General features: G+C 41.7%; 3 protein-coding genes across 8 annotated transcripts in view; all 3 read right to left on the bottom strand.

Annotated features, from left to right (window-relative positions):
• Window positions 1-3,571, bottom strand: part of gabbr1b (gamma-aminobutyric acid (GABA) B receptor, 1b) — a 69,265-nt gene extending 65,694 nt beyond the window's left edge. For 3 of the 6 annotated variants that reach the window (XM_081703615.1, XM_081703627.1, XM_081703625.1), the window contains exon 1: window positions 1,876-3,571. In XM_081703615.1, coding sequence (XP_081559741.1) covers window positions 1,876-1,984 — 109 coding nt within the window. In that variant the 5' untranslated portion in view covers window positions 1,985-3,571. The remainder of the gene's footprint in view (window positions 1-1,875) is intronic. The other 3 variants (XM_081703620.1, XM_081703632.1, XM_081703638.1) reach the window with 2 other exon arrangements.
• Window positions 3,572-7,410: 3,839 nt separating this feature from the next.
• sh3bp5lb (SH3-binding domain protein 5-like, b) lies at window positions 7,411-15,622 on the bottom strand. Its single transcript, XM_027019752.3, has 8 exons — window positions 14,415-15,622; window positions 14,193-14,271; window positions 13,789-14,051; window positions 13,495-13,557; window positions 12,723-12,851; window positions 11,193-11,354; window positions 9,972-10,145; window positions 7,411-9,663 (listed from the first exon to the last, which is right to left on the bottom strand). The coding sequence occupies exons 3-8, from the start codon at window positions 14,029-14,031 to the stop codon at window positions 9,061-9,063; spliced, it is 1,374 nt and encodes a 457-aa protein (XP_026875553.3). The 5' UTR covers window positions 14,032-14,051; window positions 14,193-14,271; window positions 14,415-15,622; the 3' UTR covers window positions 7,411-9,060.
• Window positions 15,623-15,772: 150 nt separating this feature from the next.
• Window positions 15,773-23,848, bottom strand: gtf2h4 (general transcription factor IIH, polypeptide 4). Its single transcript, XM_035529452.2, has 14 exons — window positions 23,642-23,848; window positions 22,991-23,135; window positions 20,768-20,872; window positions 20,559-20,690; window positions 20,123-20,308; window positions 19,630-19,738; window positions 19,379-19,447; window positions 19,087-19,170; window positions 18,761-18,926; window positions 18,531-18,661; window positions 18,280-18,327; window positions 18,066-18,144; window positions 16,189-16,250; window positions 15,773-16,106 (listed from the first exon to the last, which is right to left on the bottom strand). The coding sequence occupies exons 2-14, from the start codon at window positions 23,104-23,106 to the stop codon at window positions 15,996-15,998; spliced, it is 1,398 nt and encodes a 465-aa protein (XP_035385345.1). The 5' UTR covers window positions 23,107-23,135; window positions 23,642-23,848; the 3' UTR covers window positions 15,773-15,995.
• Between the last annotated feature and the right edge of the window lie 628 nt (window positions 23,849-24,476).

The following is a 24,476-nucleotide window of genomic DNA, read 5'->3' as shown; positions in this document are numbered from 1 at the left end:
CAACGGCAGTTGAGAAAACACAACAGACAATTTTGACAGAACTACCTTGCATCCATGAAAATGTATACGTCACCAACATCAAACATGGTACGTGTACATAGCTAAACAAATGTTACGTTGTCTGACATCCATGCATACAAAAGTAACTCTTTCAAGAAAAACAAAAAAAAACAAAACACAAAATCACAGATTTGCATGTTCTATACGAACAAACATCAAGTATGCATTTCTGGGACACACACCTTCACATTCACATACACATTTTACAGGACTATGTAACCGACAGTTGGTACGCGTACTTTTTCTTGCTCAAGTTTCCAATGCTGCCAGTTTCAGTACCACAGACAGACACCGTCGGATACATCAAACAAATCCGCGGACCCACATACAAAATCAAGACAAGCTACAGGTGTAGAGCTGAGTGTTCTGTTTTCTTATAAGGTGTTTGCGAAATTCTAAACACGCTGCGATTCTACATTTTGAAACGCAAATGTTGACGGTGTACACTGCAAACTTAGAATTTCATTACAGTCAAAATCATACAGTGTTTCACTTCAGCTCGTCATAACACAGCCCCAGTCGATTTCTATAACAGTCACCCTGCAGGTAGATCAAAGTAATGTCAGCAAGGAATCTGGACTGTGCTTAGAGATGGTATTTAGTCTGGGTTACTGTTACCGCGTTACTGTAAAGACATAGAAAGAAAATCACAGCGAAAACCTACGGGACAGCTTACAAAGAGATCACTGCAGTCCAGGCGAATACAAAATCCAACCATTCATACTACAAAAGAAGTATGACACCCTCCCAAACCCACACAGCGTAATTCACTTATGAATGCAAAAAAATATATAACCACTTACTTTGGTGATCGGTGTCTTTTTTCGGTTGATACGTGAAGATGATCCCGGAGAGATGCTGCTGTATCCAGTATCTATGCACGAGATACAAGCCTTTTGCTTGTATTAGCTCGTGTGATCGCCGAAAAAAAATGCCCAAGCAAATGTTTCTTGCCCTGGCACTGAACGACTTGGAAATAAACTTCACAGTAGGCCAAATTTGGCACCGTGCGTAAAATTGCTTGTTATACAATTAATATTGCGCGAGAAAATGTTGCGGCTCGAGATGCTAAGATTTACCTTGCACGATGATTGCTGTAAAATCTTCAGAGAGATTATTAACAGTCAAATGTTTCACAACATATAAGTTGCGATTTTTATTCAGCTGCGTTTCGATAAACGTATTGCTTGATTTAAACACATGACAATTGACAACAAATACGATAACGCGAGCGCAAAAAAAAGAAGCTCACAGAGCGATTACACGCAAACACAAATCACAAACGAGCACCCTTTGGTAGTGAGATACTCACAAATACTAGACGCCAGTGTAAATTGCCATGTTTTCGCCGCCTAAGACTTGCAGGAGAAAAAAACCCCTACAAATGTCGACAGCAAATTTCAGATCAGTAAAAGTGTGCTTTGTGTAGAGAACTGAATCTAAATATGTTAAACAAGATAAGCGAGCGCCTGCCAGCAATGATACAAATCTAATGTAACGTTAATCCGGTGAAAAAGGCGAATAGAAAAAAAAACCCACACCATAGCTACACAGGGACGACGACGAGAGATCACGGTACCTGGCTCGCTCCCCCTCTCTCTCTCTCTCTCTCTCTGCTTCTCCACTCAGTTCCTCTCTCGCTCACGACGTCAGAGAGAGAGAGAGAGAGAGAGAGAGAGAGAGAGAGAGAGAGAGAGAGAGAGAGAGAGAGAGAGAGAGAGAGAGAGAGAGAGAGAGAGAGAGAGAGAGAGAGAGAGAGAGAGAGAGAGAGAGAGAGAGAGAGAGAGAGAGAGAGAGAGAGAGAGAGAGACTCACCGATCCTCTTTCCCCCCTCGCTTCTGCAGTCCGCGCTCTCGGAAGCCCGTACGGCACACACTACATGAAGACAAGGCTGGTAGGAATAGTGGAGAATTAGAGCGCTCATTGGCTGACGGAAAGACAGATGGTGCGTTTACATCCTAGATAAATAGAGCAGACCTCCTCCCCTTCGCCAACTTGATGGCTTACGGAGACTAACCAATGAAAGCTCTTCGACTCCAGCTCTCTCTCCCCTTCTGTAGTGTCAGTTTGATGTATGTAGTCATTGTATGAACACAATATAGCCTACTTATTCCGTGTCGGCTTGGTGTTAGTGAGGTTTCTATGTGCGATTTTATTAGAAGACTTCTTTTGTATTGGACCTCTTTTGTCGCTGATTGGATTAGGCGGTTTATTATTCATTTTTTGTCTTGCTGGGTATAAAAGCGGTCCACGGTGAGCGCGCATCTCTAAAATCCTGTGGCTGCGTGCTTGGCAGCGGAAGGAAGGTTGAGTCATGAAAGCTAAAAAGGATATGTGAGTTTTCAACGAGCCAAACATTCGTGAAGTGCTGCTGAGACGGCATGGAAATGTTCGATTACAGACTCCGTCAGTCACACTGTCCAACAGCCGGTTCATCAGCAGTCTCAAATCAGGCGGGATTTATTTTTAAAAAATGCAGTCACTTTATTTGACATTTCTAATAAAGATTTGTAGGCGTGTGGAGCGGCCTACGAACTACAGGAGTAGAAACAGCCATTGTGAAATACAGTCGGCCACCACGCATATGAGCACTGTACTGAAATTAAATTCAGGTTTTCAGAAATCAGCGACGGGTTATTAATATGCAATGCAATCATTCAGAAGTGTGATATCAACTGGATGCAGCACGGAAAACGCTCTTCCATGTGGAGTCTCTGTCTTGAACAAAAACCTGTTCAGCACAGGCAGTGCGGCGCAGTGCAGTCGGTCAGAATATTTCATTTCGTTCTGGGGGAAATGCCCCAATCCCCCTCCCCCCTCGGAGGTCCCTTGAACATATAAAAGGCATACTGTGGCGCAAGACCATTTACATAAACTTGAGTTTTGTCTCTTCACTCTGGGGAACATGCATTTACACAAGCTGAGCAGTACCACACTGTAGGTAATTATTACTGGTCTATAACTATTAACTAAAAAGCCAATCGTGACTCATTTCCTTCCCATACCAGTCGGCAGTCCACCCTTTTCAGTCAACATGCTGTTTGTTACTGAAGTTATGCTTCTGTCTTGATTTCACATTGCATTTACAGTAACCTGTTTCTTCCTCTCTGTTGTTCTGAAGTGTTCCACGTACACATACAATATTTAAGAGTAAGTCACACTCCTAGGAATTACAATACATTCTTAACAACATGGGCGTCGTTTTGCCTGTAGACTACAATGCCCTTTGAACTGTCTTTAGTCCCACCAAATAAACGTGCATTATTCGTTTAAATCGTCAGCAGTTCTTGTTCAAGCTACCCTATTCAACCGTGGCGTCGTGTCTCCAAATTACTGAGATATAGCGGCGCTAAAACCTGGGAGGTGTATTGAAACTTGTCAATCTGAGTATGAGAGATTTAAATGTTTGGGCGATCTGTGACACTGTTGACTATCACTCTGCACTGCTTAGCAGTGTTGCGCTATGTGAGAGACAGAGCGTCTCTGCCAGAAAACTGTGTACATTCAGCATGCAAGTAAAGAAATCACGTAATCTGAATGCCTGTTACAATTGACCGAAATGAAACTGACACCGATGAGTGATGAACAAAAGCTAATGTAACGTCAGTTAAAAAGCAAACTAAAAACGACTTTTAAACAATGTGTTAATGGATAGTTCTCCTGGGGAGGCTAGCCTATTTGTATATTTTTAGTGACGCCCATGCTATAATAATAATAATAATAATAATAATAATAATCAGTAAGTACACAAAAATATTTCAAGCTCCATCAAGGGCTGCAGTTTGCATTGAAGGACTGTTCTACTGGATGCATCACCATCGTGTTAAAGGGCTACATGCTTTATCATGTCAAAGCATGTGTTAAAATGAGTCTTTTCTAGGTCCCTTGACTGATACATTTGCTTTATATTCTAGACACATTTATACCCAACCTGTGAATTACAAAACCCATGATGCTATTAGTCTAAAGTGAGAGCATATTCGACATGTTTGTGAAGCCACCATTTATTTATTTGCATGCAACCTAAACAAAACCAAAGATTAAAAAGACAAAGGTCACAGTTTCACCATTTCTTGTGCCTAATGAAACCAGTTTTGCCCCAGGGGGAAGAAGGCTTCTAAATGATTACCGTGAAATGGTAGATAAAATATATTTTCTATGCTATTCTGATCCGTATCAGAGCCACGTGTTAGGGCTTTAACTTGAGAAGCTCGGAACAACCAACTGCTTCCATACGTCCTCCCTATGGCAGTGATTTGCACAGATGGAACACATACTGTGTGCTTCTGCTGGTTATGACAGGACATTTTTCACAGCTACATCAGTACTGCCGCCACCACAGTTTGGCATTTCTCCCCCTTCTCCAAGGGCTTCCTACAAATATAGAGAGCTCTTGTAGTTCAACCCTTTAATCCTATGCAGCCATTACTTGACAGGTGAGGATAATGAATTACAGGGGTTCCCAACAAGGCAGGCACGTCTTCACTCCGGGGCAAGTGAGCTGACCCAATAAGGTAGAGACTCACTCCCATATTCAGATCTGCAAAGCTGAGTCATACCCACGTCCGCTGCTCCTCCAGCTGCCCGAGCTGTGGAGCCACAGCAACTCCTCATCACACCTGTCTGCCACAATTTCCTGGTTGTGATAATCCCAAATTACAGCTCTCCTGACCCGAATCACCTGCCAATGGCCCCAAATTAGTAAGATCATAATGTACAAAGGGTATGGCCTATAAACTACCACTACTGCACCACTGAAGGACTGAAGGAAAAGGCTTCCTGCCCTGTGTTGTCCTTTTGAGGAGTAGTAAGACAGATTGAGATATAGTACCAATAATGGTAAAACTATATATCAAATAGCAAATACAATTAAAGTATTAAAGTCTTCAGAAATATCTCAGCACAGAGGGTGCTCATAAATGGGAAACCTTCATACATATAGAAGATGCTCTATGCACTAGGGTTCAAAACCTAAAAACCAGGAAATCTCTATGGCACATTTCCCTCAATTACAAAACCTTTGTTTAGACATAGCTATGGCCAAGGAGTATAAAATGCCAGTAAACTGGGTTTCATTTCAGTTGATTCACTTGAATAGCATTTATGTCCTGCATCCGTTTTCTGTCCTTAAAAGTGGATTGTTAAGAATGGTGCTTGTGGACCCTAAAATAAATCAAGAGGACATGGAATTTTAGGGACAAGTACACTTGGCCAGTGAAACTTGTTAGACATTCATACTTCCACAGATGAGACACCTGATTCTATGAACTCATAGATTACCACTTACACAGAGGTCAAATAAAATCAAATGAAGGAAAATCACTGTAAAAATGCCTTTAACAGCTGTGACAGTCTTATGTATAATGGTTATGACAATGCAACACCACTACAAAAATCCACCAATGGTGGGCCTAAATAGCCCAATTTTAACTGACATTTAACCTTCAGAAAGGAGCAATATGCAATCAGAGGTATAACTGTACAGACCATCTCATTCACACAAGATTTTCTCAACAGCACACCAACAAAGGACCTTAAATCTTCTCTACATCACCAAACACAGGTTCCATGCCACAAACTAAGGCTGGTCTTAGTAATTTAGCAAACTGTCTTACTGGCATAGTAATTTAGCAAAGACTAGGCTTAGGCCACATACAAAAACATCACCTAATGTGTTTAGGACATGGGGATATGCAAAATCTAACTATATACATGAATCAGTCCTACTGCATACTAATGTAACAAATATGACATTCCTGTCCTAATGTACACATTGTATTTGTTTACTGAATAGAACTAAAAAGTAATCCAAGTAGTTCTTCAAGCTGTAGAAAGTCTTCCTTGTACTGCTGACCTATAACCAATGAGACATGACAAACTTTCAGATGCTCCCCTGAGTGAGTCAGATTCTACAGATCCCAGTGGATCCCTTCCAAGACTTTCCGTCAAGCCAAATATCACTCAGAGCAGATGACTTATCTCTGTCTGCCCATTTCAGTATCCTCCCTCTCCGTCTCTATTTCTAACTTCTCAGATTTATCTCACTCTGCTCACGCATTCCTTCTCCTCAATCCTCAACAAAGCTTTTTATCATTCGCTTTCAAGATCGTTCAAACACTGATCAAGTAAATACTAAAAGGGAAAAAAAACAGAGATGTCAGACAACACACTGTAATATCAACACACTGGCAAAAAAACTATTACAAACAGAAAAAAAAATCATATAAGCACATATCTTAGTTTTGTATCAAGCATCGAAATCTAGAAGTAAAGACTTCTTTGGTTTTGACACCTTTGCCACCCTCCTCTGCAGACCTCAACATTACACAGCAGTCAGTGATAAAATCCTTGGTATGCAATTACCTCATAGCAACCACCTAAAAGAAAAAAAATTCCACACAACGATAGCCTGAAAACAGAAACCTCCACATAATGGCCACCTAAAAGGAGTAGCTGCTGAATCCAGCAATATCCAGCGGAGTCCGCGCACCACTCGACCTGCTTTCTCATCACGTTTGATCTCTTCCACGAAGTGAGCAAATGCCCCAATGCCATCTTCACGCTTCCACAAAGTCCCACACTGCAATGTCACATCTTCGCTCTCTTCTACCCAACAGAAATCATATTCTGGTGCCAATTTCCTACCCTCACACGGCATGTCTACGGTTTTGCTCCCTTCCACCATTACAATGATTAGCCACTTCCATCCCTTTCCTCAACTCCGCACTCTCTGCCTCATCTCCCTGCGGCCAGTCTCGGGGTGCACGTCTATCTCTGTGCTACCATTGTATAACTAAAGCCTGGACATGGAGGATATTCTTCTACTTTTCCCTTTTCATTAACGGCAAGTTCTCCTCTCTGGAGTGTTATCTGATCAATCTCTGGCAGCTTAGTTCCCCCCAGTACGCTCCATGCCCTCTCATACATTCAAACCAGACATTAAAAGCACAAGGAAACCTTATACCTCCCCGCTTTTCTTCCCATTTGAGGTGCATCAACAGCAGTGAAGGGACTGTGATGGCCTGCTTTGAACTGGCAGCAGTGGAGGACTCAAAAATATACTGAAAAGACTCCAAGAGCCACTACATTGTGCCGTAGAAGCAGCAATGCCTGTAGGTCAGTCCCTCTTAGGTCAGAGGATTAGGTTAGGATGCAGGAGGTTATGCGCTTAAGTCTCACTTAAAGCAAATGTCTATAACATTGGTCATGTAGTTTTAATAAAGAGTGAGACAAGACAAGACAAATAAGCTTGTAAATATAAAAAGGAATGTTTGAAACATGCCAGAAAAAATATTGTTTGAGGGTATGAACCTTAGAAAATGTTAACAGCAAAAAGAGAAGACAAGGATAGACATTATATTCAAGTTTTAATGTCCTCAACTGTCCAATAAATTAACATTTACATAATTAATACATTAATATGATAAATATTATTTACCTATATCACACTTCAACTGGACAAACTTCATATATACAGAGAGCTTGATCAGTACTGCAGGACTTTATCTGACCAGGGCATTTATACTCTACCGTATGTAAATTAAAAGAGAACAACAGGTACAGGTGCAGGTAAGTTAGCTATTCTTAGAAGAAAAGGACCTTTAACACAGTGCAGAGGGCCAAAAATCAAAGGACTGGAGGACTAGGAACAATCAGCTACCCCCACCACCACCTCAAACCATTCAACTCCATTACAGACATTACCATATACCTCCTCATGTCCACGGCACTCTGCTTTTGCCAGTCATGCAATTATTCCATTCCAAAACCATACCTGTAAACATGTATTTATCATACACAAATGAGAAGACATTACTTAAAAATATCCAGCAATCAAGTGTAATACGTCCATGTGGCTCAAATAGACTGAATCAAATAAACAAAGACTAACTGTGGGAGTAGATGTTACTCAGGGAGCTGATGAATGCCATGACAATCTTTACACACAAAGACTGCACCTCCAGATAATATGCTGATGATACCAAACTTCACGCTTATTTAGCAACGTCACACACATACATAACAAAGGCACTCAAAATACAAAAAAAAAAAAAAAAAAAAAAAAAAAGCACACACCCACCTTTCCCCCCAAAGTCATAAATCAAGTTGCAAAACATGACAATGGGCAGAAGCGAACAAATTACACACCAGAAGTACATCGTTCCATTATTTACATGTAAAGGTACTAACCAGGGAAACTGACCCCAGTGAGAAGTGAAGGTATTAATGTATAAGCATGAAAGAGCATCAGAATTAAAACATGTAGACGGAAAAGATAAAGCACTGAGCACTTCCTCTCTCACTCTCTCCCATACACGAGCCTTTGAGGTACAGCACAGAGAAAATGGTCAGTGCAGCTGATACTATTTTTATCCCCCCAGATCCACGATGTGCACTGGGATCTATTTTCAGCCTGTCCGTTAAGACTGTATTTGCACTCCAATCTTTTCTCTCCATAACTCTCCCACTCCCTTCTGTCTCTCTCCCAGTGACAGATTTAAGAGATAAAGAGTGTGAGAGGATCAGAGCACAGGAAATACAATTCCCAGAGGATACACTGAAATTTCCCTGTTCTTCCTAAGTTATTCATTAATATTTAGAAGAGTATCAGATCCCCCCTCTGCTCTGCAGTGTTACAATAGCAAGGTGTAGAATCCTAAACTCAAAACAACTCCACGCAGGTTTTGTTCTCTTTACATCACTGTCTCTCCACCCTTCTATCACCGATTATAAATGACTTCAATCTGTGTTAGCAGCAGTTGCGCAGGAGCCCCGAAGGCCTTTGCGTGCAGGTTTTCACACTCACCCTTCACACTCCCGCCACTATTATGTCTCCGTTCATGGCCACGGGGAAGATGGCCAAGACAGCCAAGCAGTTTTGAGGAAGCGTCTGGACTGGTAAACATTCCCCCTAGCCCCCTAATCCCCACAAATCCAGCAGCGAGGGAGGTGTGGAAAGCTGCAAGCAAGGCGGAGCAGAGTAGGTCTGAGGCGCACCTCTCATAAGCTGACGCTCCGGTGGTGCTGCTTAACAAAACTCTCCCTGTCTCGCTGCGGACGGTCTGCCCCCATTGGCCCCCTCTCTTTCTCTTTATCCTGCCTAGACACGTTCGCCCCTTCTCCCTCCAGAGCACTCTCTGCGGCTCTGGGCCCCCTCTCCTCACCGATCAGACTCCCAACATCGCTCAGGTCACCCAGGTGCTCCACCGAGTCGCACTTCTCTAGGTCCGAGGCAATGGTCTGAAGGCTGATGACCGACATGGAGTCAGATCCTGCCCTCTCACCCCTTTCCCTCTGCCCCCAGCCTGACTCCCTGTGCTTCTCCACCCACTGCCTAGTTTTTTCCTGATCTGCCCAATCGTTATCCATCAGGCTCACCCCCACCCCACCATAAGCCCCTGCTTGTATGATGCCCTCAGCCTCTGCCCCTACTGGGGAGCTCCGCCCGCCACGTGCTCTATTTCGCTCCCTGGCGGCTTGGACACGCCCCCTCTGCGCATGGATCTGCTCGCTGATTTGTTCGAGGTTGCGCAAGGCAACGGAGTAACGGGTCTTCACCTTCGCCACGCGCTCCTCAAGCTGGATGACTTTGGACTTGTGCTCCTGCAAATTATTACATCTAAATAAGAAACACTCTGCAAAAACAAATTAGTTGTTCACAGTATAATACAAAAATAAATAAATAAAATTGAATCTTATATAAATTACATTTTATTTATATGACTTTTGACAGATTGTCTTATTGGCATAAAACATTGTTTTATGTGAATTGCAAAAGAGAAAGGTTTTAATCTATCAGTCTTCTTAAATCTAAAATAATAAATCACTGTTAAACCTTTTTGGTTTAGAAAAACGTAGTGGGGACTATAAACCACTGTGTCTATCAGCCCAGCATGAGCTGAGCCCTCTACCTCCAGGATGTGGTTGAATTGGGCCTTGAGCTCGAAGTAAGGCTTGGACTTGAGGATGACCCTCTTGAGAGCCTTCTGCAGGGTCTGGACACGGGCCTCAGCTTCCTGGCACAGCTGGGTGACCCGCTGGTGTTCCCTCTCGCTCCTCAGACGCTCTTCCTCCGCCTCGTTCACCTGACAGTGGCCCAAGCACATCGGCCAATCAGCTGCTGACGTCTCTCAGACCATCGGCAGTCAGCTGCAAGCTTGTTTCAGAATCAAAATGCTCCTTCAGCACAGGTGCCCCTTTGTCTTATTGCAATGTTCATACAAAAAAAGAAAGAAATGAAAATTCCCATGCAGCAGAATACATTATTTATGTGTCTTTGCTGAAGGCTAAGCAGGCTATGGTTTAAATAAGGCAGAGTTATAAAAGATTGCTCACAACTGGGTGCGGAAAAAGGCCCCAGTGTATGTTGTGTCATTTACAAATCTACAAATGTACCACTCCTACATCATAGCAATTTTACGGAGCGCAATAGTAGCCAGCACTTAAATGTAATCCAAATAAAGATACCTAAGCTTGATCATTAAGTGCAAGTATGCATTAATTACCCTATTGCTGATTGGTCCTGGACAGAAAGCATTTAAGCTTTTAAGGGGCCTGTTAGAATCCATGCAAACCAGGTAATGAGACTACTTACTATTAACTGACTGTGTATATTACCTGGAGTTGCAGTACAATAATTGCTTACCTCTGTTATTAAGCCATACTATTCAGTTATGTGAGTAGTTCTCATAGACCTTGGGTTTACTTTCACCTTTAGGTATGAGTCGAACAAAAACAAAGGTTTGTTACATGTTGGTTGGCTCTTGGTATGTCGGTTGGGCTAGAGCATATTTAAACTGATCTGCTGTGCTCCACGAAGCTATATTTTTTAATGTTTACTCTGGGTAGTGCTTAGTGGCGAGAGATTAAATCTTAAAAATGCATAACCCAGAGGGCATAACATCTGGATATGCATTGTAGTCAATATACTACAAAACAGAAAAACACGACCTGATCCAGATGGTTTCAGATGGGCTGATGTACCAGACAACTAGCTAAAGGCAACTACAAGGAATTATGTGCATGATTTAAGCCTACATAAACATCTGAGAGGGCAGTTCCACAGCAGTGTTCTTGCTTACGTCTTACATGCCTGTACATTTGTGTATATGCTACTCAGTGCTTAAATGTACCTTGGCTGTTGCGTGGTTGAGCATCTCCTGCCAGGTGGGATCCAGAGTGTTTCTGTCTGCCAGGAGACCCTGCTCCGCCACATACACCATCTCCCTGGCAGCCGTGTGCATGGAAACAGCGCGCTCATAGCGCAGAGCCGCTTTCTGAGTCTCCTGTTGGGCCTGCAGGTACAGCAATCAATCACACCTCAACAGAGAGACGCAGCCATCAATCACCCTGCTCTTAAACATATGCACATCTGTCAGAAGCACTTGAGCTTGACCTTTCAATGACAAGAAAGTTCTCACAACAGCCAGAGAAAAATAAAGGGGAATAATAATTCCTGCGATGCCTGACAGAATGTGAAGTCTGAAGCCAATGCAGATGCATAACTAGTCACCCAGATAAAACAGGATAAGCTGTTAACAAATAAGGGCTCAGGAGACTGTGGCTGACACCTGATTATACAGCAATGCGAGGATGTAAGCAAAAAAACATTTGGTTACTGAAAAAGGCTGAATTGTCACAGGAAGTAACTGCAGTGTTGGGACGAAGAAACCCGAGTCAATCAATAAATGGTGGGAACTTAAAACAGCAGGTCATATTTCAGAGGGCTAACTTGGGTAGAGGATGTGACTGAGGACATTTAACTCTGTTTTGGACAAGACACCAGCTGATGGAAACCGATTCAAATTCATGGCGTGGAGGAAAACAGAACTTTCTGGACAGCACCAAAAACTCTCACTTGGACACACAGGGTTGCACAAGGGTTTAAGGTCACAACAATGATACTGTCTTTTGTTAGTGCGCGGGTGTCGTTTTTTGTGAGGTCATGCCTTACCTGTCCCAGCCAGCCTTGGTCAGATGTGGCACGGCACACCTTACGTCATTCTCTGGACTGAGTATCAATTCTCTTGCTATGTAGAGATACTAAACACTGCTTTGTGATGGTCTAATGTTACCACCTTGCAGAAATTTGTTCTATTTCTAAGTTGATGCATCTTGTCAAGGTGTTAGGGAGGATCTGATGATAGAGGCAGGTACGTGTGATTAAAACATCTATGTACTGTGGTGTGAGAAAAACAGTAAGGCCTCAGTAATCACTGGTCCAAGCTCTGGTTGGAGCCCACATGACCCCTTCCGAAGTGTGTTTATTGTTCTTTGTAAGAAGGGCTGACCAGGTCAACCTTACAATCAAATTCTGTCTCAACTGCTTTCAATTACACTCGATGGCCACTGCAGAGCATTTTGCACTAGGGCAATTACACGTCTGAGATTGGCCGCAAAATGAAAAGTGATCTTCAAATCATATCTTGTGTATGAAGGGGTCAATCATATTAAGGAACACACGCACTGCCCCGTAATGGTCATGAGGCACGGGACATTTGCAGAGTCATTTTCATCCAATGGAAGGTGATTATTATTATTCATGAGTTGTGGGATGACATACACAATTTGGACAATTATTTCTACATCAAGGACAAAATCCTCTTGGCCGTGAGAAGGACACCCTCCCTCGGTTCCTGCCTCTCTCTCTCACACACACACACCTCTTTGGCCAGTCGTCGGGCTTCATAATAAGGTCTGGCTTTCTCAATGCAGGCCCCGAGCTGGGAGCCCTGAGCGTTAAGCTTGCGTGCAGAGTCGGTGAGGATCCTCCGGTAGCTGGACCTTGCCTCCTATATCGAAACGGAGCAAAAGTCGCAACAGGATTGCTGACTGGCATCAAATGGACATCACACAGAACGCCTCTACAATGTGTTGGCATAACTTATTTTTATGACTAAAAATGATATGAGCAGGGACCTAGAAAAGAAAACAGCGTACATATACAAATCCCCCAAATGCCACCGAAAAATGAAATTTATATTCAAACAGTTATCTTTTCAATAAGATCCATTACATACTACATTTTGACATGAATGACAGCTTCTATACACATACAAGTCAAAAAACAGCTTTCTGCAAGGAACAGTTTAGCTCAGACTAGCAGACCTATAGACAGAAATGTATTTTATGGTACCCATAAATAATTGTCGGACTGAGTTCTCAGATTTTAAGACCAGTTATGGGCAAGGTCAACTTAAGTATCACAGCCCCCTTCTCTTTTAAGAAAATCATCGCCGAAACAATTGGACTATACACTGGAGGGATACTCTGAAAATATTTCTCCTTGGCTGTTGTGCAGTAAACCAATTCCCTTTCCTTCCCACAATCTGGGGAATACAGAGGACACAGGCATTTATACCACGGTATGCTCGTAAAATCAAATGAGCAGGGTAGTGATGACCTCCCCGGTGTCAAATACAAAGCAAAACTTACATCTAGCTGAAGCTCGAGTTTGTTTATCTCATCGCTGGCCTGGTTCAGGTGTTCCAGTTCTTCCTACATTACGGCAAACGAAGAAAGGAGAGAGACAGCATACAGCTATAAAAGAAAATTGAAACCGAAACGCGCTTTGAAATGCTACATATTCTTAAGGCCTTTTTTGTTGTTGTTTTTGTTACATTTACTTGTAACAAGCAACTTGACCACATAAACAAAAACAAACAAACAAACAAACAAAAAACGACAGAAAAGCAAATGCAGCGTTAACAATGGTTTGCTCAAGTCTACCTGGATTCTAGGATCCAGCTCTTCCTCGTACTGGTCGTCCTCCTCGTCTTCAGCTCTGTCCTTGTCCATGGTGCCGGTCTCTGTGCACCCTTTTTCCCGTTGGCCATCACTACGCCCGCCGCCCCTGGTTTTCAGCGTCCCGTCCCTCTCCTCCGCCTCCACGCCGCGAGTCTCTTCTCGCCAGTCCGCGGCCTCGGGGTCTCTAGAACCGGGGGGATTCTCACGCAGCCTCCCCGGTTCCATGCGTGGCCTCGGCAACCAGACTGTTCGATTCGGTTTTGCATGGGAAACATGCGCGATTTAAAAAAAACAACAAAACGAAAAAAACATTTAAAACATCGTGAGTTAAATATTAGATATTTGTAATTTGAATTAAATCAGACCGTGTCTGCACAGAGTACCACCTGGCAAGCTTGCGGTTCGGGGTGCTGACACCAGCGTTCGTGTATTGGCGAGGTACACATTAGCTTGCTAGCTAGCAAGCTGCTTGACGGCAAAAAAAAAAAGAAAAAAAAAATTCAAACCAGAGTGTTAAGTTCAGTCTCATAGTTTAAAGATATTTAGCTTATCAGGAGTTCATCAACTACAGTATTTTGACAATAATGATTAAGTGACACGTTTGCTACCTTGCTCTGCGTATGACAGAATCCCTCTCATCCCCCGGTATCCTGCTTCCCCCAGTTGTTTTGGTCGCAGCAAATCAGTGTGTCAAAGATTTTCCTCCCCTCATGTTCAAGTCTGCACTTCAGTTACCAAGTGCCTTGAAAATCTTCTCATTCATGCGCATACAAAAACTAATGTACTTGCGAATCTATCTATCTAATATATATATACATACACATACAGAGAGAGATGGTATTTTTGTACAGCTACATGCATATTTAATATTTTAGATGTTTACTTCTCTAAATTTCACCCAACTCTGAAATCTACATGGAGTTTATGGTTGTTTTTTTGATGTTTCAGTTAAGTCTGAAAGTTACAGTTTAAATGCCACCATCTATTAAAAACAGACTCATTTGCAATGCAACTCCTCACATTCCAAGGTCAACTCCATCCCTTACTCACAGCTATGCTGTGAGAATAGAGACTTCCACAAGACGTAAATATGTCCATAACTGTGTATGTCAAAGAAGTGATAATGACCTTGCTCGATAACAATCTTGGTGTCTTACCTGTCCAAAGTGAGGACGCACTGACCTATGAACAATCTACAAGGCAACTAAATTTCCTTTGCTGCTCACTTATGTATAATACTGCATATAAAACAGTGGCTAATATTAAAAATATTCAAAATGTAAACACTTCAAAATCCTCCAGGATAGAGAGTATATGCCTTTTTAAGGAGCCTCTACTAACCTCCTACAGATGAGACGAATACATCAAAGCGATGTTTGTCAAGTGTGAGATAAATGATCAATGGAAGAGCACTGCAGTATTGCAGACTGCATCCGCTCCAAATTTAGTAAATGTAAATTTATTAACATAGCCATTTTATCTAGCACCAAAAGATCAATTGCCGTCAGCCATTCCCCTTCATGAATTATAGCAGTTGTCTTGTTGTATTTCTTGAAAGAGATGTAATCAGCACTGGAGAAACCAAGGGAAGGCTTGCTGATCAGTTTGCTGAACACCCACAGACCATCAGAATTAAGGACTTTTCATTTACAATGGCAAGGCATTGTAAAGCTAATGGAGACCACATTGATGACGTACATGTTTGCTTTGCAGGTTGTTGCTATGGCAGCAAAGAAAGTCAAGAATCTTGAGGAACAGAAAAGATCTACAATCTTGGAACATTTAGAAACCCACGTTATCTACTGTTCTGAGTTGTTTTCACTTCCTAGAAATGCAGAAGCACTATACACATCTGATGAAAGACCCATTCTGAAATGTCCTGTTTCGCTGGAAACCCTGTGTACTTCTTTGCAATTTTCACTACCTTTTATAGACTTATAAAATATACACACACAAACACAATAAATAAAGGCGCAACAACATTTTTTTTCTCTTAAACTCATCTCTTGAAATCACATTTCATGATTAACAGTTCCCCTCGTAGAAAATTAAAGTGTGTTAAATGCACATACAACAGCATTTCACTTCCTTCTGAAGGCTGGGCCTATGGACCGTTACTTTGTTCATGTCTCATGAGACAGATGCCATGCCTGCTGTCAGCAGTGATCTCTGCACAGAGGATCTCTATTCTATGTATGACTTTTTTGTCTCTTCCAGAACCTCTTCACCTCGCTGTGACCGTGGGGAGTGACCACCATAACCCTGTGGGGTGCGTTCTGCCACACCAGCACCCCTAGGCCCTGTAGAGAGACCGAGGGCGCACTGTCAGGAGAGTGATGGATCCACAAGAGAACAAAAAAAGGGATTAAATCAGTTACTGACCTGAGCTCGGTCCCGTAGCACCTCAAAATCAGCCTGTGACAGGAACTGGTTGTACAGCACTCCTGAAACAAGGAGACGGAAAAGAAGAGGAGGTGACCAGTAGAGGGGGAGGAGAATGAAGAGGCTTTCAACAGCATTCTCACTCCGTATTCTCATCAGTGAGAATGCTTATTACCGCTCACCTATGACTAAGTGGCATTGACATTCAAAGGTCAGCGTGTCTTTAAGTGTTGGGGGGGGGGGGGTACGTCTAGCAGAGACTTCAATCTACTTGGAGGCTTTCGAGAGTCAGGCTTTATTTAAAGGCTCACAGGAAATTCCTTGCAGCCACATCTTCAATGCATGATTGACCAAATGACTTGCAGATTCTCAGCATGGCATTCATAACTTCATGAAGAGAATGACTGCAGAAGTCATCCACTCATGATACCATCAATCACTGCATTATTCCATACAACTAAGATGTCAGCAAAGCTTCTGCTGCAAAATTGAAGTGCCCTGAGGTCATATTTTATGTTCATTATCACATTCTGCTTTAGTAACTAAACAAATAATCGTACAGTGATTGCCTTAAAGTAGGACAGGATGATTTTCTCATTGCCTGAGTCATACATCCTGCCATTTCAGCATCAGTGATCCTGCATCAGCAAGATCACATCTCATATGGGTACTGAACATACATGAGATGAAACGAATCAAAATCAACCACATTGTTTAAAATCAGATTGCCAGGGTTAATCCTGCGAAATGCCAAATGTCAGATTCACACTACACTGACATCATCTAGATCAGGTCCTTATGTTTAGCACTCCCAGAGGGTTTGTCCCACTCTTTAATATGCTGGTGAGGTAATTATCAATCATCACCTGTGACAGGTGTGTGTTAGAAGAATGACACAGCCACATGAGCAGGGCAGAGCAGTTAGGACATTAGAATGCTGTCTCTACCTTTACTGCGGTCAAGCAGAAGTCAAACATTCGTGTAAACCTTTAGATTTTATATCACCAGGTCAATAATGGTTGACAAAGTTTAGGTCAACCGAGTGCAGACGCAAAACATCAAACCACACCATTATGAAGTCATTGCTGTCGACAAAGACGAAGCATCATAAAACCCTTACAGCGAAGATCACCGGCGCTGTTAAACAGCGATACGATGAGAAGAAAATCAGAGTGTTTTTGGATCACGCTACAGTTATAATAAATGTGATGTACCGACAGCTGTATCCCTCTCACAAACTTGAATGAAGGCTCCCTCAATGTCCAAGTCTCCATGGTAACTAGCTGAACAGCAAACGGTGCATTTCAAATGCTGGGGACGCAGGTTTGTGTCCTGAGCAGAAACTGCTTTCCTCATGGTATCTGGCCCAGTGCCACTAAGGGTGGCTCTTAATATTGTATCATTAGCATGAACCCAATGAACTCTATCTTAACTCATTTTAATCAATTTAGCTAAAAGCTTGCCTGTGTCATGGTTTCCTCTGTGGTTTTTCTACTAGGTGTATGATCCCACACTGTGCAGTGTTCGCTCTCATTTTTTTCTTATAATTGTTTAAAGAATTCCTTATGCGGCACATTTAGATGTTTTACACTATTATATACATGCATTGAAGTATCCAAGCATTTTATGTAGATGCCCATCCTTATCCCATCTCTAAGCTTAATTTCCTTTCACATAACGCTTGACAGCAGAGTATATAACTACTATTACTATTATCACTAAGCAGTGATTATCATTTACATGATTCCAGTTTCAAACATGATCACAGCTGGATTTATGTAATTAGCACGGTGCAGAGTTGTTCTTTAGCCTGATTAGCATGTGTAAAGTCGATTTCGCACATAATTTGGCCAAGAGTCTGCCACAGACATTCATACCCTCTGTAAACTGAAGACGATCTCTTTCAAGCTCCCACAGTCTGATCTGGTCTGTGATGGTTGGGGGAAGCACTGGAGTCTGGCAAAGAGAGAAGACTAATGAGAAATATATGGATGTATAGGACTTGCGGTAGAAAAGGCAGGTGAGCGTACTTGCATCAGCCCCAGGAGATAAAATGAATGCAAGAAGTAGATAATACACTTCTGCAGCTACCTGCTTCAGCATAACTGGGTGTGCTCTGGTCCTCAGGAAGTGGATTATCTAAAGATCCCAAGAAACAACCCAAAAGAACATAAAAACACATAGCAGATCATGTATGTCCAATGTCAAAGTATGACACACAGGAAACAATGACAGCTAAAATACACAAGGAAGTACAAAATCAACAGCAACATGTATAAATGAAAATGAAAGAACAAGAGCTTTATAAGTGTGCAAATAAAACTAAATGCAGTGTCTCATACCTGTTGTGCAGTGATGCCATTAGCAATGGCTTGCTGCACAGACTCCCTGGTGACCTGAGCCACGACTACATTAGGAAACCTATACAGCATCTCGCTGAAAAGAGCAACCAGCGCGATCTGCAGCTCGGAGTCTGACAGAAACACAAGGAGCACTTTTCCCACTCTGTTCACCACTAACTATCAGTTTTTCATCAGTGTTTTACAGGTCATCTCTTAGGGGCCACACATACTTGTGTAAGCATACACACGGTAGTTGGTTTCTACCACAATGAAACCAGAGTCTGCTGTTCCAGGTGTGCCATTTACAGCTGAGGAAGAGGAAGACGAAGGGTTGGCAGTGATGCCTGCAGCCAGAGTGATGGCCAGCCTCGTGGGGTAATATCTTCTCGACTTCCTCTACAAAAATGGGAGAAGGTGCACATAAGCCAAGGAACAAAGTGATTTTTGTTGTACAGGACAGCTTTTATATTCTATTTTCTATTAGATCAGAACATATCTATTCTACACTGTGCAGTGAGCGCAAATGTGTAAGGTTTTTTTTATTTTTATTTTTTACCTTTCTCTGGAAAACCAGGCCGAACTCTCGCAGGTGCTGCAGAAACGTCAACAGAGACTCACTCATGCCCTCAACAGAGTAGTCCTGTAGCAAGCAAAATAAAGAAACAGTGCTGACCTCTGAGGCACTACCTCTGGGATAAAGGATGTGAGCAGTCTGCACAATGGAGGGCTTTCACCTAATTAGGACCTTAGGCAATGATTACAGGTATACTGATAATTAGTTTCTTTAACAAGGTCAGCGATAATATGTAGCTGAAATAAAATTTAAAAAAAAAAAGTTCTCCACTAACCCTTCCAAGAGTGGAGAAACTCAACTGGAACAAGAAGGAAAGAATCTCTACGAGGTCCATCCCTCTAGACTGGCAGATTAAGGATGGTAGGGTGGGAGAAAGAGACTGTTAGTTTCAAGAACACTCAAAAGGAACCAAAAGTTTTCCTTTAACAGCCTTCAGAAACTGAGAGGCACTTAATTTTCCTTTAATTTTTCATTTCCCAGTGTGAACTGCTGTGTTAACAGAGGCAGTATTTCAGGCGGTTGGACCTGCGCCGTGTTGAGGTACTGCAGCGTGATGTACCACAGCTGGGAAGCCGTGTCCAGCAGGAGAAACTGAAAGCCAGCGGAGGTGATACATGGAGCTTCACCAGCCTCACTGAGAGGACAAGAGACGGAGAGCAGGAGGAAGGAAGTCCAATATTGGCTACTACAACTGCAATTATGCTGTTACATGTTGCAAATGTTAAAAACTCACTGGTGATGCCCTGTGCTATAGCGAAAGATCGAGCTTCATTATTCCGAACAAAATTATTTAGATCGGTTGCGTCAAGTGAATGTTGTCAAAACATCCATCCACTCATACTGCTCAGAGTATACAAGAAAACTGTGATGTATTAGAAGGTTTGTTGGTAGGGCAAAGCACAAAGAGCAATATCACGATAGTGACTTGCAGACGATATATTGTGTAACGATGGGGTTAAGGATAAGGATACGCAGCATGTCCGTTATTCCATCCTGCTGCCATGGACGAGTGTGGTACCTTCTCATGAGGCCGGCCTGGATCAAGAGCCGGGCCAGGTCCTGGCTGACGGCTGCGGATGGTGAGCCCACCATAAAGTGCAGAATCACCTCCCAGCGCTCCATGGCGTAGCGATCCAGGCTCTCCACGTCCCGTGCGTGCCGATCGGGCCCAAGGCCGCTGCCCTCGTCTGCCCACGTCTTCCCACTGCCAGTCAAAAAAAAGTAAGTAGGAGGAGGAAGGATGAAGAGTATTGCAAAGTACAGAAGAACAACATTCCAAGGTTATTCGGTTGAGCGTCTATGGTCTACAGGCTTTTGGGCCCACTCTGCATTAAAGCGCCTTATTTTACTAATGAGAATCTGGTTATTAATGAAAAAGGTGAAGCTGCAGACACTAGCCCCTTAATCATATCAAACAACTGCCTAGTTGGTGCCACATATCCCACCCTCCTCACCCGCCGAGGAGTGCCGTCCTCAGGTTGTCCTTGAACACAGGGTTTAGCACCATGCCCTGTAGACCACCCTGAAGCTGTTGGCTGTGCCAAAGTCTGAGGCCAGTCAGCACGGACACACACCGGTCATGATCCCTGGAAGAGAGCCAGAGGCTGGACTCAGCACAGATGAAAAGGACTGGTACATGAGGTGGTCTGACACGTGAACTCACTTCTGGCAGTCCTTTTTCACCCACAGTGCTACCGCCGCCTGCGGCAGAGGGTGATCTAAGAACAGCATGCGCATCACATAATTCTTGGCCAGTGCTGGGAGCTCCCTGAACAGAAAAGAAAGCAAAATACAAGGTATATCCAACATCACTGCACAGCTTTTGGTGTATTTCTTTGACTATCAGCACAGAAGAAATAAAAAGTAATAAACAAAGCAAAAAGTTATGAAAATTAAACATAAGGCAGTTATATTTTTAACAGAAAAGTCCCACTTTAAAGTATTTATCTTTTGTCAGGGGTCTTGCCAGCCATTGATTAGTACTGCTGTATGGCTATTGAAATTCCCTACTTGTCCACTAAAGTATTTCCTAGAAGCTTGTGGCCTGACACACTAGGAAAGCCAGGTATGTCTTGTATTACTTTTATGACACACTGGGGAATCAACACAGCAAAAACAAGTTGATGTATTTGTATCTGGGTGGAAAATTTTGGTGGCACACATTCAAAAAACAAATGGTAGAACTCAAAAAGAATGATGAATAAAGAAAAACATTGAAATAAAAGAAAGCTGTTCTGGAGCAAATGAAACGGGCCGGGTTGATTAAGGTGCCACTACAACAGGTCTATTCACAAAAACTGTTAGTTATTCCAGGCAAGTACATCTTGCAAGAAAGATCATCGTAATCCGCAGTTCAGTGAGTCTTTGCACTGAAATTACAGAAAACAAATGTGTGTCTTTCAGCAAAAGCATTTGAGGAATATTAGGTTCATGTCAAATGATAAATAACAAAATCTTTGAATTAGGATCAAAGAATTACCAAAAAGATTTATGACAAAATATCATTTTTGTAGCTCTTAAATAATTTGGCTTTAACACAGCATTTATTAAGTCACTTGTGTTTCACTTTTAGCTTCAGTGATCAATTTTTTAAAATATACTCCCTTCATATATATATATATATATATATATATATATATATATATATATATATATATATATATATATATATATATATATATATATATATGAAGGGAGTATATTTTAAAAAATTGATATATATATATATATATATATATATATATTGATATAAATTGATATACATATATATATATATGTGTGTGTGTGTGTGTGTGTGTGTGTGTGTATTTATTTTTTGCTGTTTTATAGCTCTCTATCAAATAGACAAAAACAATTTTATTAGTTTTTTTTTCCATATATAAAACCAAAAAGGATCCTGAAGAAGGTGAGTTACTGCTGTATACTGTAATAAGAGACAGTAGATATTCAAAAATGTAGTAAAGTACACAGAGTTTCCAGAGGAACAGAACATTTCAGATAGAGGTACTTCATCAGCTATGCAAGGAAAATGCAAACATCTACTTTTTCAAATATAAACCAGTTCCACCTACTACAAATTCTGCTAAATGTCATAAATGTAACATAATATAAATGTAACTCAGAATCATTTTGCTTGCATAGCTGATTAAGGACCTCTGTCCAAAACGTACTTCACTTCTGAATATGTATATCTCAATCTATATATCGATATAGATAGATACTCCTAGTGCATTACTGTGGGAACTGTCTACTTGCAAGAGCTGTAGTCAGCTTTATATTGGAGAAACCAAGAGAAGGCTTGCTGATTGGTTTGTTGAACATCTTTGGGTCACTGGAACTAAGAATTTGTCATTTCTAGTGGCAAGGCATTTTAATACTAATGTACAATGCATTAATGACATAACTGCTTGTATCACCAATTGTTGCTATGGCAGCAATGAAATTAGGAAACTCAAAAAAAAAGAACAATCTACACTCTTGGAATTTTAGAAATGGAAACCCCATGGAATGAATGTTATAATGACTTAAGAAATCCGAAGGTGATTCCAGGTGAGTGACTGCAGTGTACTATAGTAAGAGATGTAGAGATATTCAAAATTGTAGTAAAGTACACAGAGTTTCCAGAGAAACAGAACATTTTAGACAGAGGTCCTTCATCAGCTTAGACAGAGGTCCTTCATCAGCTGTCTAAAACTTTCTGTTTCTCTGGAAACTCTGTGTACTTTACTACAATTATGAATCTCTCTCTCTCTCTCTCTCTCTCTCTCTCTCTCTCTCTCGAGAGAGAGAGAGAGAGAGAGAGAGAGAGAGAGAGAGAGAGAGAGAGAGAGAGAGAGAGAGAGAGAATGAAAGATATGATTAAATCTATACAATCTGTAATGTGAACCTGTAAACAGCCAAGCATGTTGCTGGGTGGTTGTAGAGTCTGTCAAGGATGTCTGGACTCAGTTCCCTGAGGTATTCATGAAGGTTCTTGCACTGGAGTTGGACTCTGAGTTTCATTTTTAGAGGATAACACTCCTAGCGTTTGTCTGCAAAAGGCAATAGCGCAAAAAAGCTAGAACACACAGCATCACCTCAGCATATGGACTTGTATTCAGAACACTAGTTTAACAGTATCATCTTAACACATGGACTAGGATTCAGAACACTAGTTTTGGGGACCAAGATGAGAATTTATTCTTTGCAGAGCTCCTGTCCCCACTACTGAAGCTCAGAAACCTTGAAAAACATGTAATTCGTTGGTATGTTAAAATGACAAAGTATGTTAAATTACACAGTCATGCAGCATAACTAGGTAGTTATAGTGAACGTTATTCAACAACCCCACCCAAGCAAATGTTTCACAATATTGCTTTAATTATAATCAAAGAGGGGTAATCTCCCTGAAGAAAGGCAAGGCATCTTAAAACATTCACTTCCAACACAGAAACCCTTAACTAGCTAACTTGCCTAAAGCAGACTTATGAGCAGTCAGCTAGCTAATCTTGTTAGCTAAAATAGGCTAGCTCGCCGAAATGAAAACGCGTTTCCTGACCTGTTACGTGATTTTCTACGCGCTCCAGAAAATACTTTTTGTCCTCCTCTGGTGTTATTTTCGTGCTGGCCAATGGGTCTCACCTGAGGTGACAAATGTCAAAAAACGAAATAAACAATACTCAATCTTATTTACATGATGCTATTGAGCCGCTCCACAACGCATACAGAAAGCCATGTTGGATTCGTCACGTGATGCTAAACGGGCGTGTTTGGTTGGCTCTGTGACACGTGGGTGGGATTACTGGAAATATAGGCAACACTCAAAAACATTTTATTTTTTACTCCTAAATTCTTATACTTCAATCCCCAATAAATGTTAACGTTAAATGAATTCAGATTAAATGTTACTTTACACACTTATTTTTAACTGTGCACAATCCCCATTATGGACGTGCAGGCTGTCATATGACTAACGAGTTGTAGCCTCAACCAGTAATTATGACAATAGTTTTGGTATATGACCCTGATGCATGCCAAAGTTGCATGAGTGCATAAAAAGTGTACAATAACTACTTTAGGTTTGTTGATAGGCTCCCTTCTACAAACCGTTAAAACCAGTCTCAAATGGCTGAAATCAAAGCCAGAAATCAAGATGAACCCACAGGACATGAGGAAGGCTAAGATCAAATTTTATGCTTTTATTATACAAGTAATCCAACTAATCGCAAAGATCATTGCTTTTGAAATATTTTAATAGTTATCTTACCTTTCCATCATATAGAGCATTCAAATCTTTATACCAACCCCATTGACCCCGATACCAATGCCTACAGATTCCAAAAAGATGTTTGGTTATAAATACTAGCATTGGAAGTTGGTTGCAATTTTGATAT

Source organism: Electrophorus electricus, chromosome 2, assembly GCF_041902795.1.
Source record: "Electrophorus electricus isolate QZ-2024a chromosome 2, ASM4190279v1, whole genome shotgun sequence".
Taxonomy (NCBI): Eukaryota; Metazoa; Chordata; class Actinopteri; order Gymnotiformes; family Gymnotidae; genus Electrophorus; species Electrophorus electricus.
The sequence above is the reverse complement of the archived record's forward strand: the minus strand, read 5'-3'. Positions and strand labels throughout refer to the sequence as shown.

Bases quoted from the DNA above. Each gene is read 5' to 3' on its own strand.
- gtf2h4 (XM_035529452.2), bottom strand. From the start codon at position 23,106: ATGAAACTCAGAGTCCAACTCCAGTGCAAGAACCTTCATGAATACCTC. The intron at 19,739-20,122 runs GTACCACACTCG...TTGTCCTCTCAG, and splicing joins CAGGCCGGCCTCATGAGAAG to TGAGGCTGGTGAAGCTCCAT. The intron at 16,107-16,188 runs GTCAGTAACTGA...GTCTCTCTACAG, and splicing joins TGCTACGGGACCGAGCTCAG to GGCCTAGGGGTGCTGGTGTG.
- sh3bp5lb (XM_027019752.3), bottom strand. From the start codon at position 14,031: ATGGAACCGGGGAGGCTGCGTGAGAATCCCCCCGGTTCTAGAGACCCC. The intron at 11,355-12,722 runs GTGTGTGTGTGT...CTGTACCTGCAG, and splicing joins CCCGACGACTGGCCAAAGAG to GCCCAACAGGAGACTCAGAA. The intron at 10,146-11,192 runs GTACATTTAAGC...GGCCACTGTCAG, and splicing joins TCAACCACGCAACAGCCAAG to GTGAACGAGGCGGAGGAAGA.